General features: G+C 34.7%; 1 protein-coding gene across 1 annotated transcript in view; it reads left to right on the forward strand.

Annotated features, from left to right (window-relative positions):
- The window catches only part of KIFAP3 (kinesin associated protein 3), a 182,426-nt gene that overhangs the window by 102,295 nt on the left and 64,964 nt on the right, over window positions 1–15,167 (forward strand). Inside the window, exon 11 of the mRNA XM_064594336.1 lies at window positions 9,102–9,202. Coding sequence (XP_064450406.1) covers window positions 9,102–9,202 — 101 coding nt within the window. The remainder of the gene's footprint in view (window positions 1–9,101; window positions 9,203–15,167) is intronic.

Here is a 15,167-nt window from a genome sequence, read left to right on the forward strand (position 1 = left end):
AAAGCACATTAAGTCAATGGTGTGGACCTATAGGCCAGAAAGCAGTCATTGTTAAGGGCTTTATTTTGGTCCCTATCTTTTGTACCGTAAGTGTGCATATTTTGTAGGGTGTATTATAAATAAATTGTTGTTGTATGCCCTGGATGTAATAAAAGACTACTACAGACAAGGTAATAATTGAAACATGTTGAAAATATTTGAAAAATAAACTGCATGGCTAAATGTACAGTCATACATACAGAAAACAAATGAAAATGCATCAAAAGTGTTGGATTTTAGAGTACTTACTTAGTAAATACCTCCTATTATGACTGAGCTACTGAGCTTAATGGTACATTTACAATTTCAGTTTCTTATAGTTTTTAAATTAAGTAATTAGACACAAAAGTCATCCATGAAACACTGTATCACAAAATGTTATACTTGTTTTCATACTGATCATTGTAACCTATAAATTCTGTAATTTTCACCCTTCAGCTCATGATTAAAAACTCTTGGTTTTTATCTATTCATCTCAAATCTTTACTATACTTGACTGTGAACAAATCTGCTCTGAAACGGGCAGCTATCCAGTATAGTTGCAATCTTAAAAATTGATCTCTCCAAATTGAAGTTTAAACTAAAGCTGTCTAATCATACTGGACATATAACTTATCTTCTCATGGGGCCTTTGTGACTTCAAAGGGAGTTTTCTACTTTGAATGAAGACATGGAGTGTGGAGGAGAATGAGAATCTGGCTAATCATGTGGCCCATAACTTGTGTTCTCACTCTGCTTTTACAAAGTGTTGGGCTGGTTCTACTGCAGAAGCGGAAATTTGGCTTTGAGTTCTGGTGTTCAAACTCATATTTCTGCTTGACTGAACTGTGAATGGAAAATCCCAAGTGTCTTACAAAATTAGTAACTAACTGGTGTTTTTACTAATCACTTCAGAGATGAAAAACCGAAGACATTTTAAAATTCAAAACCCATCAGCATGCGTTTGCCCTTTAATTGGCAGAAAATCGATCATGAGAGCAGTCTGGAGAACTGTTGTTTTTTTTTTTTTTTTCCCTCCTTCAGCTGCTCCAGCTGAACTACAGCTGCAGATTTTTTTAAAAAGAGGGGGAAAAAAACACAAAAAAACCCTCTTGAATGTACTTTATAAGTGCAATAATTCCCACAAAATCAGTTACTGGAGTTAATGACCAGTTTGTTAAGGCATTAACTGCCCTCAGCTGGGAATGACCAATTTTTGGGGAATGGCTGCACAACTGCTAAGATAATTCAGTAACACTTTCAAATAATGATCCAGCTAATTAACGGTGAATTCCTGTGGAAATCCTATCGAAGTACTTATGACCTCTGCATTTAATAGCCAGTGAGTTCATCATGATTCATGTTTATTACCGTAAATACCAAAGGAATCATAATGACTAGGCCATTTTTTTCCACCCTGGCCTTATTACTTGAACAGATTTGACTAATCCACCTCTAGTCATTAAGGACCTAGTTCTCAAAATACTCAGTCTTTTCACTGCTCTGCTCAAAATTCATAGGGCCTTTGGTGCTACGCCAGCATACAGACTATTGGCAGCCTGTTTTTAGTTGGGAATAATTGATGTCTATAAGTCTTAAAGGAGCCCTTTTGAAATGCCTGCCATTTGTAGGATGTAGAGGAATCATAGCTGGTTAGCTGCAGTTTATGGTTCTTAGTCATGAATTCTTATGGGAAAATCATACCCTAAGGCCCCAAATTCATTTAGGATGTACAAGATTTTTTTGAGGTTTATTTTTAAGAACTCAGAAATCCTTTCTTCCAATGAATGAAGAAAATGATTAGTTTATAATGAAGGATAAGCTCTTAATTTTACTTGGACCATTTAATCTCTCTTAATGGCTGTTTATTGCTATGTGATCTGCAAATTAGCCTTTAAGTCATAATAAATGTTGACTGCCAAAAAACTATTACTTTTTGTGTGGAGCTGTGTTTGAAGAGATGAATTTAGGTTATTTCCAGACATCTTCCCATTCCAGGTAGACACTTTTGTCCTAAAATCTTCATTCATATATTGCAGTTCTTTAGAGGGGAAAGGAAATATGTGATTTGTAACCATAAGATGTGAATTAGAATCAACAAGGTAATTCATTTATAGAATATAGAATATTTACATCTTTTTCTGAATAAAAGGACAAGTCAGTTTCTATCTTTTTAAATTCCCTAAATAAATACAAAAAAAGAAGAAAGTCAATTTTATAGATATTTGTAAATTGATTGGATTCTAGGGAACATTTACCCAGACAAAATCTAGAACACATATCAACAACCTGTGTTATATTGACCTCTGAGTACAATATTGTAGTCCCTCAGATGTCATCACCTCCCTTCACACTTTCCTTAAGAAAAAAAATATATCTCTGGTGTAATGTCAGTCATATTCCAGTTTCTTTTGTTCAGTTGTGCTTAGCCCAAACAAGGGGGGAAGCATGGGACATGCTACTTAAAGATAAGTAATGTACCTAATTGTGAGGTTTGTCTTCAGTATTTTCAGACTTCTCTCTGTGTTCTTTCATCTTCTTGGTAGCTGATTACCTCTATAATTTCCTACTCTAGGAGTGAAATTAAGTTCCATTAGAGATAGAGAAACATGGAAGAAAGAAGAGAGATTCACAGTGTGTTTGTGGTAGTGGTAGAGGAGGAACATGTACTAAATCTATACTTTGGTTATTTTCTCAAGTTTTATTTTTATTAAGGAATTTATAATAACCCTGTAAGAATGAGAGAATGATGAAGGGTTCTTATGAGATAGGGGTCACTGAGTGGAGCCTTGTAGTATGAGGTAACTCTCCTAAGCCCAAACTTTGGGAATAGTAGAGCTTTTTAGAAAGTGACTGAGTAGAATAAAAGGACAAGTGGCTCAGCCACAGGCTCAGAATATACCTCTGAACCCAGTCTAGCTCATCCTAGAAAAATCTCAGCTGCTTCTCAAAACTGCTTTTCTTCTAACTACAATCTAATCTTGAGACTAGAAAAACCCACCATATGTTTTAGGGGCACATGATAGTAGTGTTCTGTTGGTCAAATCAAAAAACATTCAAAGAATAAGAAATTATATTTATTGAGTAGATTTATTACTGTGTCAGACTCAGGATTAATTGCTTTACCAGAATTCTCTTAACTAATCCTTATATAACAACCCTTTGAGTTAGGTACAGTTGTTCTATCAATTTCATTGATGAAGAAACTGAAGCGCACCCACCCACACACACACACACAGAGAGAAAGAAACTGAAGCACAGAGTTTAAAAACACAGGCTATATAGCAAGTGGAAGAGTCACAAATTGAACCTCTGCCTCTCCAGAGCCTGAGCTCTTAACCACAATGCTATACTACCTATTAACCACTCTATGCATCTTTTTTTTTTTTTTAAGATTTTATTTATTTATTTGAGACAGAGAGAATGAGAGAGAGAGCGCACATGAGAGCGGGGAGGGTCAGAGAGAGAAGCAGACTCCCCGCAGAGCAGGGAGCCCGATGCGGGACTCGATCCCGGGACTCCAGGATCATGACCTGAGCCGAAGGCAGTCGCTTAACCAACTGAGCCACCCAGGCGCCCGACTCTCTACGCATCTTTTAAGCTTCTAAGAGCACCTTGTTTTTCTCATAAAATCAAATCACTACTTGATAGCAGTTCTTGTCCAATTTAGTGAAAGTGAGTTTCAGAACTGCTAAAGATCTAGTTCCCAGATTTGTCCCTGTCAGAAACTTCTTTTGTCCTTTAGAATCTGCTGTATCTGGGCACAGGTCCTCCAATAAATAACTGATTGTTGTTCAGCATTTCCTCTTCTCTCTTCTGCTCTTCTGCCACCTTCCCCTCTTCCCCAAGACTCCCAGATCTAATAGAGTCCTTCTAATTTTATCTCCTTCCTGTACTGTGTCACTAAGGAATGATGATAGTCACTTACATTTACTTGGCATTATTGATTTCAACCTCTCTGCTGCCTCGTGGAAGACTTAATAGGAAGTCCATGAGCAGGCTTTGTAGTTCACACCTAGATTTGAATCTCAGAATCACAGCGGTGTTTCCTTTGAAGGAATATCATGGCTTGATGAATATCATTGCTTCATCTCCAAATCGAAGAGAATACCTACCTCTTCATTTGCTAGAAGAGTAAATGAGAAAATGTATGCTTACCATACAATAAGAACAGTATTGCTTTCTGCTTAGTCCTTTCTCTTTCCTCTTTTCTCAAAGAACTATGGTTATAAAAAGAATGGCTGTCCACAGTCTTTCAGGACAGCCTGGGTCTCCTGCAGCTTCTGTTTCCTCATCCCTTTAGTTTTCAGCATGCTTTAGGGCATGATAATCATTTTAGGTAAAGATTATGGGGGAAACAAAAGATTATGGGAAACTGGGAAGATGTTCAGAGTTTGTTGTTGGTTTTTTTTTTAAAGAGGATCACAGATAGAGAAGAATTAGGAAGATGTGGAGAACTGCAAGGAGCTTCCATCTTTGGCTATGAATATGAAGGGAAGAGAAAGAGCATCCAAGAGCAGATTTAGAACTGGCTGCAGAATGAACCATTCTGCTTCTTGAAACTAGATATTTAGTGTTGCTGTGTAAAAACAAGTAATGTAAGTTATTGCTGAGATCTGTTTCTTTCATCTGTTTTTTAGAAATAATTATAATTTAAGAACTCTTCTCCAGACTTCCTATTCTATTGCATATCCTTTGAGTTATCCTTTGGAAGATATGTATATCTATCTATCTATCTATCTATCTATCTATATCTATACAGATCTTATATATATGTATGTAAGGTAATATATATATATATATATATATATATAATCATTATATATACATTATCATTAGCTTTAAAGGATCTTGTTACCTAGTTTATGGAGTATAGATCTCTTAAAAGTGAATCTTTCTTTTCTCTCATGTGAATGATGCACCACCTTAGATTATTGCTTTTTAGACTCATTTTCATTGATAACCAGCAGTAGACTCTCCTCAAGCATGGAATAGCTTCCTATTTCATTCCTAGTTCCACATTGAATTTTAATTTGTTTGGTGATTTACTTTGATGTTGAAGAATCTTGTTATTTTTTTTTATTCTTATGTTAATCCCCATACATTACATCATTAGTTTTAGATGAAATGTTCCATGATTCATTGTTTGTGCACAACACCCAGTGCTCCATGCAGAATGTGCCCTCCTCAATACCCACCACCAGGCTAACCCATCCTCCCACCCACCTCCCCTCTAGAACCCTGTTTGTTTTTCAGAGTCCATCGTCTCTCATGGTTCGTCTACCCCTCCGATTTCCCCCGCTTCATTCTTCCCCTCCCACTACCTTCTTCTTCTTTTTTTTTTTTCTTAACATATATCGCATTATTTGCTTCAGAGGTACAGATCTGAGATTCAACAGTCTTGCACAATTCACAGCGCTTACCAGAGCACATACCCTCCCCAGTGTCTATCACCCGGTCACCCCATCCCTCCCACCCCACCCCCCACTCCAACAACACTCAGTTTGTTTCCTGCGATTAAGAATTCCTCATATCAGTGAGATCATATATACATGTCTTTCTCTTTTTGACTTATTTCACTCAACATAATACCCTCCAGTTCCATCCACGTCATTGCAAATGGCAAGATCTCATTCCTTTTGATGGCTGCATAATATTCCATTGTATATATATACCACATCTTCTTTATCCAGTCATCTGTCGATGGACATCTTGGCTCTTTCCACAGTTTGGCTATTGTGGACATTGCTGCTATAAACATCGGGGTGCACGTACCCCTTCAGATCCCTACTTTTGTATCTTTGGGGTAAATACCCAGTAGTGCAATTGCTGGATCATATGGTAGCGAAGAATCTTGTTATTGATTTCTCTTTGTTTCTTTTACCATTTACTAGGTTGTATGCATTGAAATCCTACTTTTCAGTAAACCCACTATATAGAGAAAATATCTTCAAATAATATTTTGTTAAAAAGATAATATTTTGTAAAAATTAAGTAGGATTAGAACATGCCCATAGCTGAACAACATATAGAAAGAAACTAGAACAGCAGGGAAAGAGACTTGCCTTCAGAACATGAGAGTTTGCTGAAGGACCCTACTTGAAAAGATTTAAAAGTATCTTAGTCCCTGGAAAAAAATCTGACCAAACCCTAAGGGATACCTTCCTCCTTAGAGAATAGAGTTAGTATTTTTCACTTTTAATCTACGTCTTATGAAAAGTTGTACAAAGATTTATTTTCCTGTGGCAAATGCGTTTTATACTAGAAGAAGTATAAGTGAATGCCTTCAGCAGTGTAAAAATGTGCTTTATTTTAATATCTATCAATCTTTTCTATTTAAATTGCTTTGATCCCAAGAACAACTGTTGGAGTTGGGAGCACCCAGTTTGTCTCTACTTTTCTCTTTTTGGAGTAATTTCACAATTTTTGCATTACATCTTCCTCCAAAAAAATTATTACCCCCAAATACTTAGTATATGTATATATATATATATATATTTCCTACAGTTAACTTGTGTTTCTCATTTACTAAGCTTCATCTTCAAATTAGGTATACTTTCTCCTATATTATTTTATCTTACCTTTTCATCTAAGCCTAGGGTCAATATCCTTAGAGCTTATCTCCTTCATTCAGTGTCTGTCTTCTCCATAGATTGTGTAGTGAAGTTTTTCAAGTACTAGAAAAGGCCTGAAATTTACCTAAATGATTTGGTGTGGACTCTTTATTCTGAAAATTTTCTCTAAATTATAATGATACACAGAAAAAGACATTAAATATCAGATAAAATAAGTTAATCCTGTTACTTCACATATAAAATGTAGCTTCTTCATGCATTGTATTCCAAGTGGTTGAGTTAGTGAATTCACAGATTTTTAGTTAAATTTGAATGTTTACTAGTATGTTTTCTTCTGATGAAGACTGGATTTTATTGTTTTTGTTTTATCCCAAGGAGTCATTTTTATATTGATATTGAAAACCAAAGGCAATAGGCTTTAGCCAAACAATTTTAAAAGATGCAAAAGTCCAGATTTTTAAAAAATCTATTTCAAAAATATGTTTTATTCTGTCATATGTCAGTATAGATCAGTCTTTTATACGCAATAATAACATCTTACTTAGAATGCCGTTTCATCTTATGATATAAAAAATATTTGAGTGGCATCGTAACATAACCTGGTGAAGATTTTAGAATAAGAGTTTAAATCACTGCTCAACCACTTACAAGGCTATGTAGCGAATATTTGTTTTTCTCTAAGCATTAGGTTCCTCATCTGAAACATAGGGATGATAATATATACTTGACAGATTGTTTTGAAGATTCACTTTGTTCTCCTTTACCACATGATATATTTTTTATCTAACATATAAGGTCCAGGAAAACAAAGAGCTAGAGATAAAGGGTCAGTATATTTTTTTACTTACTTGTAAAGAACCTCCCATAACTCCTTAAAATACTTTTCTCAAATCTGGAGTTTTTAGAATTTAGTAATGTCTGTCTGAATAAATGTGCTTATTTCTTCTGTTTTAGCCTCTAATTTTTTTGTGTAACACTGCTCTTTTTTCCAGCTTTATTGAGATCTAATTGACAAAACTTTATGTAACTTTAAGGTATAAGATGTAATGATTATATATATATATGGCAAAATAATTACCACAATAAGGTTAGTTAGCACATCCATCACCTCACACTGTTACTGTGTGTGTGTGTGTGTGTGTGTGTGTGTGTGTGTGTGGTGAGAATTTTTAAGGTTTATTCTCTTCGTAACTTTCAAATATACAATACAGGATTGTTAACTACAGTCATTATGCTGTTTAAATACTAAAAATAGAATCATTCAGCAGATATTTATTGGGAAACTTCCATGTGCTCTACTAAGCCTTGTGAGAATACCAAAGTTTATATCCTCTAAGAATTTCTTTTTTTTTTTAATTTTATTTATTTATTTATTTGAGACAGAGAGAATGAGAGAGAGAGAGAGCACATGAGAGGGGGGAGGGTCAGAGGCAGAAGCAGACTCCCTGCCGAGCAGGGAGCCCGATGCGGGACTCGATCCCGGGACTCCAGGGTCATGACCTGAGCCGAAGGCAGTCGCTTAACCAACTGAGCCACCCAGGCGCCCCTCTAAGAATTTCTAACCATCTTAAAAGATATGCCTAATATATGAAAAAATTCAATCAGAATCTAAAACAATCTTAAAAAACAAATAAGTATTTTAGTAATTTTATGGTATGGTAGACACAAGGATAAAGATACTAAATTTATCCTCCATGTTAGAACATATATAAAATCTTCATACACTATTTATCAATTAAATTCACTTACCTGCTTGATTTTTTTAAACTCCAGATATCTTCGAAGATTTCTCAGGATATTATTTTGAGTAAAACTTTTTAGTTAAACAACTTATCTAATTCTAGTTCTGTCACTAACTTGGAGATCATAAATAGGTCCTTACAATAAGACCTATCTAAGTGGAAGGATTGCATGATATATGAGTCTCATTTTATCTTTCAGTCTGTAATATATCATTTGCTTCTCTTTTCTCAGTTTCAAGGTGTATAAGGCTAGGATCACCTGACCTCTGAAGTTCCAGGCAGCCCTTAATGTTTTATAGTCATGTGTTTTTTAACGTTACAAATACTGTTGTACTTCTTTTTAAATCATTTAGATTATTTTTCCAGTTTCTGATTCATAGAATTAAATACACTTTTCCACTTACTATTTTGCATATATCATCACTGTCAAGAACTGTACTAATCACATATTTTGATGGAACAGTAAGGGTGGGGAGGCCAGTGACCCAATCTATTTTATAGTAGGCTATTGAAAACGATAAATTCTTTGGTTTGTGGTTAATTTTTTTTCACAAACATACCTTGCAAAATACATGTTATCTCTTGGATATTAGTGATATTTCACAGACAGTATATTCCAAACTTTGGGATTGAAATAGCGAGCTGAAAATATTTTCTAAATTAGGATCAATCATTTGAAAGTTTTAATGTATTAATTTGAGTGTGTTATATCAAAAAAAATCATTATATCTATGATTTAATCATATCCTTGATTTCTTGTGCCCAGGTAATGAAAACTACAAACAAATAGCAATGTGTGTCCTTTACCACATAAGCATGGATGACCGCTTTAAATCAATGTTTGCATACACTGACTGTATACCACAGGTAAATGGTTTAAGTTTTTTTTTTAAAGTATTAAAAAAAAGGTATATGTTGGCTAACGAACATAATAATAATAAAAAAATAGGTATTTTTCACTTTGTTCTCTTGATTTGCCAGATACATTTTTCCTTAAAAAATTCCCTCTTAAAAATAATTTGAATTTGTGATAGAAAATTGGAAAGTACAGAGTAGTATAAACAATGAAAATAACTTTCTGTTATCCCAGACCCAGAGATAACCATTTAATATTTTGATACATTTCCTTCTGCATAGTTAAAAAAACAATATATTGAGATTAAATGTTATATGTAATTATATAGTACCTTATTTACTTAATAGATCATAATGTATTCTCCCATTTCATTGAACCGTCTTCAAAAATTATTTCTAATAGTTGTATAATATTCTATTACATAAATGTATCATAATTTAAAAATTGTTAAATTGTATGTTTAGTTTTTTTCAGTTTATCACATAAAAATAGATGTAAGTAAATATATATAAACAAATGAAATAATGTGGAATAAATATCATAGTATGTAAATGTTTATCCACATCTCTGATTTTTTCTTTAAATTCCTAAAAGTAGAATTACTAAGTCAAAAGGTATGAACACTTTTGTACTTGACATATTACCTTCTAAGAAGGCATGTTTGTATTTCCAACTAGCATTTCACATTTTTCCTTTATTTCATTTTAATTCCAGTATAGTTAATATAAAGTGTTATATCAGATGTACAATAGTAATTCAACAATTTCATGCATCACCCAGTGCTTATCACCACAAGTGCACTCCTTAATCCCTCTCACCTATTTCACCCATCCCCCCACCCACCTGCCCTCTGGTAACCATCAGTTTCTCTTTTTTTCTTTGCTCATTTGTTTTGTTTCTTAAATTCCACATATGAGTGAAATCATTTGTCTTTCTCTTACTGAATTATTTCATTTAGCATTATACTCTCAAGTTCTATCCATGTCATTGCAAATGGCAAGATTTCATTCTTTTTGATGACTGAGTAATATTCCATCACACACACACACACACTCACAAACACACATACACACTCACACACACACACACACCCTACACACACCTACACACCATATCTTCTTTATCCATTCATCTGTTGATGGACACGTGGGCAGTTTCCTAGCATTGCACTTTTAGCAATATGGACTAATATCATTTCTCTAAAAATGGAGTGTCTTTTTTTATTTGCATTTCCATGAATATTGATGAGGTTGAACTTTTTTTGTATGTTTATTATCCACATTATTTATAAATTATTCATGTCCTTTACCAATTTTTCCATTAACATGTTAATATTTTTAGGATTAATAATGAGATCTAGGGGTGCCTGGGTGGCTCAGTTGGTTAAGCAACTGCCTCTGGCTCAGGCCATGATCTCAGGGTCCTGGGATTGAGCCCTGCATTAGGCTCCCTGCTAGGCCGGAAGCCTGCTTCTCCCTTTCCCACTCCCCCTGCTTGTGTTCCCTCTCTCGCTGTCTCTCTCTCTGTCAAATAAATAAATAAAATCTTTAAAAAATAAATAAATAAAATAAATGAGATCTAAATATGAAATATAACTATTTTAATTCTTTCTGATATTACAAATATTTCCTAACTTTGCCCTTTCTTTATATTTATGCTCAATGATTTTAAATGCTTTGTGTTCTCAGATGGGAAAATGCTTTATCAAAATTCTTTTATCTTCATAGTACTGTTCTTAAGAAAGATTTTGCTATGACTCAGTTGCTTGATATATTTCATATGTTAGGTCTTTTTGTCTTGAAGGAGTTTAGTGATTTTTTTATATGCATTATGTTGTAAGGGTAGAGATTCTATACATATTAAACACATTTTATTCTTAGGGAATTTACATTCATGGATTCACTATTGTGCCATCATCAATCTTTATTAAACTGAGCTCCACTAATTTGAATATCTGATGATTGGAATCCTGGTTGGGCTGGTTTTTAATATTACATTATTTTTTATAAAATGGTTTTCTAAAATAGAAAAAGCAAAATTGCAGGATATAGAGTAAACAATAAAAATACCACATTAAGAAAACACTTCAGAGGCATATGCAAGGTTGGTTCAACATCTGCAAATCAATCAATGTGATACAATACATTAACAAAAGAAAGAACAAGAACCATATGATCCTCTCAAGAGATGCAGAAAAAGCATTTGACAAAGTACAGCATCCTTTCTTGATCAAAACTCTTCAGAGTATAGGGATAGAGGGTACATACCTCAATATCATAAAAGCCATCTATGAAAAACCCACAGCGAATATCATTCTCAGTGGGGAAAAACTGAGCGCTTTCCCCCTAAGGTCAGGAACATGGCAGGGATGTCCACTATCACCACTGCTATTCAACATAGTACTAGAAGTCCTAGCCACAGCAATCAGACAACAAAAAGAAATAAAAGGCATCCGAATCGGCAAAGAAGAAGTCAAACTCTCACTCTTTGCAGATGATATAATACTTTATGTGGAAAACCCATAAGATTCCACCCCAAAACTGCTAGAACTCATACAAGGATTCAGTGAAGTGGCAGGATATAAAATCAATGCACAGAAATCAGTGGCATTTCTATACACCAACAACAAGACAGAAGAAAGAGAAATTAAGGAGTCAATCCCATTTACAATTGCACCCAAAACCATAAGATACCTAGGAATAAATCTAACCAAAGAGGCAAAGAATCTGTACTCATGAAAGAAATTGAGGGAAGACACAAAGAAATGGAAAAACGTTCCATGCTCATGGATTGGAAGAACAAATATTGTGAAGATGTCAATGCTACCCAGAGCAATCTACACATTTAATGCAATCCCTATCAAAATACCATCCACTTTTTTCAAAGAAATGGAACAAATACTCCTAAAATTTGTATGGAACCAGAAAAGACCCCGCATAGCCAGAGGAATGTTGAAAAAGAAAAGCAAAGCTGGTGGCATCACAATTCCGGACTTCAAGCTCTATTACAAAGCTGTCATCATCAAGACAGTATGGTACTGGCACAAAAACAGACTCAATGGATCAATGGAACAGAATAAAGAGCCCAGAAATGGACCTTCAACTCTATGGTCAACTAATCTTCGACAAAGCTGGAAAGAATGTCCAATGAAAAAAGGTCTCTTCAACAAATGGTATTGGGAAATTGGACAGCCACATGCAGAAGAATGAAACTGGACCACTTCCTTACACCACACACAAAAATAGACTCAAAATGGTTGAAAGACCTCAACGTGAGACAGGAGTCCATCACAATCCTAAAGGAGAACACAAGCAGCAACCTCTTCGACCTCAGCCGCAGCAACTTCTTCCTAGAAACATCGCCAAAGGCAAGGGAAGCAAGGGCAAAAATGAACTATTGGGACTTCATCAGGATAAAAAGCTTTTGCACAGCAAAAGAAACAGTCAACAAAACCAAAAGACAACCGACAGAATGGGAGAAGATATTTGCAAATGACATATCAGATAAAGGGCTAGTATCCAAAATCTATAAAGAACTTATGAAACTCAACACCCAAAGAACAAATGATCCAATCAAGAAATGGGCAGAAGGCATGAACAGACATTTTTCCAAAGAAGACATCCAAACGGCCAACAGACACATGAAAAAGTGCTCAACATCGCTCGGCATCAGGGAAATCCAAATCAAAACCTCAATGAGATACCACCTCACACCAGTCAGAATGGCTAAAATTAACAAGCCAGGAAATGACAGATGTTGGCGGGGATGTGGAGAAAGGGGAAACCTCCTACACAGTTGGTGGGAATGCAAGCTGGTGCAGCCACTCTGGAAAACAATATGGAGGTTCCTCAAAAAGTTGAAAATAGAGTTACCCTATGACCCAGCAATTGCACTACTGCATATTTACCCCAAAGATACAAATGTAGTGATCCAAAGGGATACGTGCACCCCAATGTTTATAGCAGCAATGTCCACAATAGCCAAACTATGGAAAGAGCCAAGATGTCCATCGACAGATGAATGGATAAAGAAGATGTGATATATATATACAATGGAATATTATGCAGCCATCAAAAAAAACAAAAACAAATGAAACCTTGGCATTTGCAACGACGTGGATGGAACTAGAGGGTATTATGCTAAGCGAAATAAGTCAATCAGAGAAAAACATGTATCATATGACCTCACTGATATGAGGAATTCTTAATCTCAGGAAACAAACTGAGGGTTGCTGGGGTGGTGGGGGGTGGGAGGGATGGGGTGGCTGGGTGACAGACATTGGGGAGGTTATGTGCTATGGTGAGCGCTGTGAATTGTGGAAGAGTGTTGAATCACAGACCTGTACCTCTGAAACAAATAATACATTATATGTTAAAACAAAGAAGATTGTAGGAAGGGAAAAATGAAGGGGGGATATCAGAGCGGGAGACGAACTATGAGAAACAAACTGAGGGTTCTAGAGGAGAAGGGGTTAGGGGGAGGAGTTAGCCTGGTGATGGGTATTAAAGAGGGCACGTATTGAATGGAGCACTGGGTGTTATATGCAAACAATGAATCATGGAACACTACATCAAAAACTAATGATGTAATGTATGGTGATTAACATAATAAAATAAAATTAAAAGAAAACACTTTAGAGGAATATAAATAGTAAGTTACATTTACTAAAGTAATTCTTCTTAAGACTCCTACTAAGCAATTCCTTGTTAGCCTTATATGAGTTATTAAGTGTATATTACTTGAAAGATAATATGTAGTAAAAAATAGACCATAATTTCTCTTTTTATTACAATTGCGCATCTTTTATTCATTCCAAATTAGTGAGATGGTTCTAAGATTGAATTTACTATTCTAGACTTTTATACTTTATCCACATGCAATTAAAAAACTGATAAACTCTCAAGGGTAATTTCTTAGCTTTTTATATCAAGAGGATGAACTAATTATATGTTTATAGGAAATAGATACTCTTCAAAGAATATACAGCATATCTTATCTAACAAGGCAAGGCTTCTTATAGAGATAACACATGTCAGACTGTAGCCAATGCGAAGTGTAATCAAACTGTTTGTCAAACAAGTTTTCAATAAAAGAGTAGCCATGTCAAAGGGAGATTACAGGTGATTTACTACAGTCTCACTCCATATGTTCCAAGGGTTTCTGCTTTGCAGTTTCAAAGGGTGTTCCTTTTCCAATCCCATTTAGTGTCAGAACTTCATTGACTACAAGATATGAATTGGAAAGCAGCCAAAAAAGAATAATATTCTTGTCTAGATTGACTGTTTTTATCCAGATTAGATTTTAAAGAAAAAAACACTAAATAAAAAAGAAATAAATATAAAATAAAAAGGGACAGAAAACTTGTTGAATCTTCAATTTGGGATTATCCTCTTTTTAAATGTATAATTTCAAACATGAGACATAAAACTTTATTTTAAATAAAGGAGTGGAAATAAGAGCCTGTTTAGATTATTTCTGCCACATTATTATTGCAATTGAAAACTTTGTAGAAAATTCTCCCATACCTTTTCAAGAACAATATTCGTGCATTTTTGGGGGGATAATTTTCTAACATAAAACATTTCTGCAGTGGGAGGTTTCAGAACATTAATGAACTATATTTCATGAACAAAATCTTCCAAAACTTATTTAGTAGTCAACATCCTTTATTTTTTTTTATAAAAATTCAACTCTTATAGGAATAGTGAGGTGACATTACCAAATTACATCATAAATATCCTGAAGCTTTTTAGTATGAGGCCACATTTTGAGAAACGAAATGATACTCTTGAATACATTTGGTCCTAAAGTGCTATCCATCCTGTAACTTGTACTTTATAGGGCTCAGTTTTGACATATTTAGGGAAAACTTGACATGGCTTGATTGCCACCCAGTGCCAAATTCATTATAGAGTAACAGAATCATAGAAAGGAAATCTGGGATTAAATTGCAGTTTCCAAGCTTCCTTCCCAAGT

Source organism: Mirounga angustirostris, unplaced genomic scaffold (assembly GCF_029215605.1).
Source record: "Mirounga angustirostris isolate CCGP_5_RB_7025 unplaced genomic scaffold, mMirAng1.0.hap1 SCAF_6, whole genome shotgun sequence".
Taxonomy (NCBI): Eukaryota; Metazoa; Chordata; class Mammalia; order Carnivora; family Phocidae; genus Mirounga; species Mirounga angustirostris.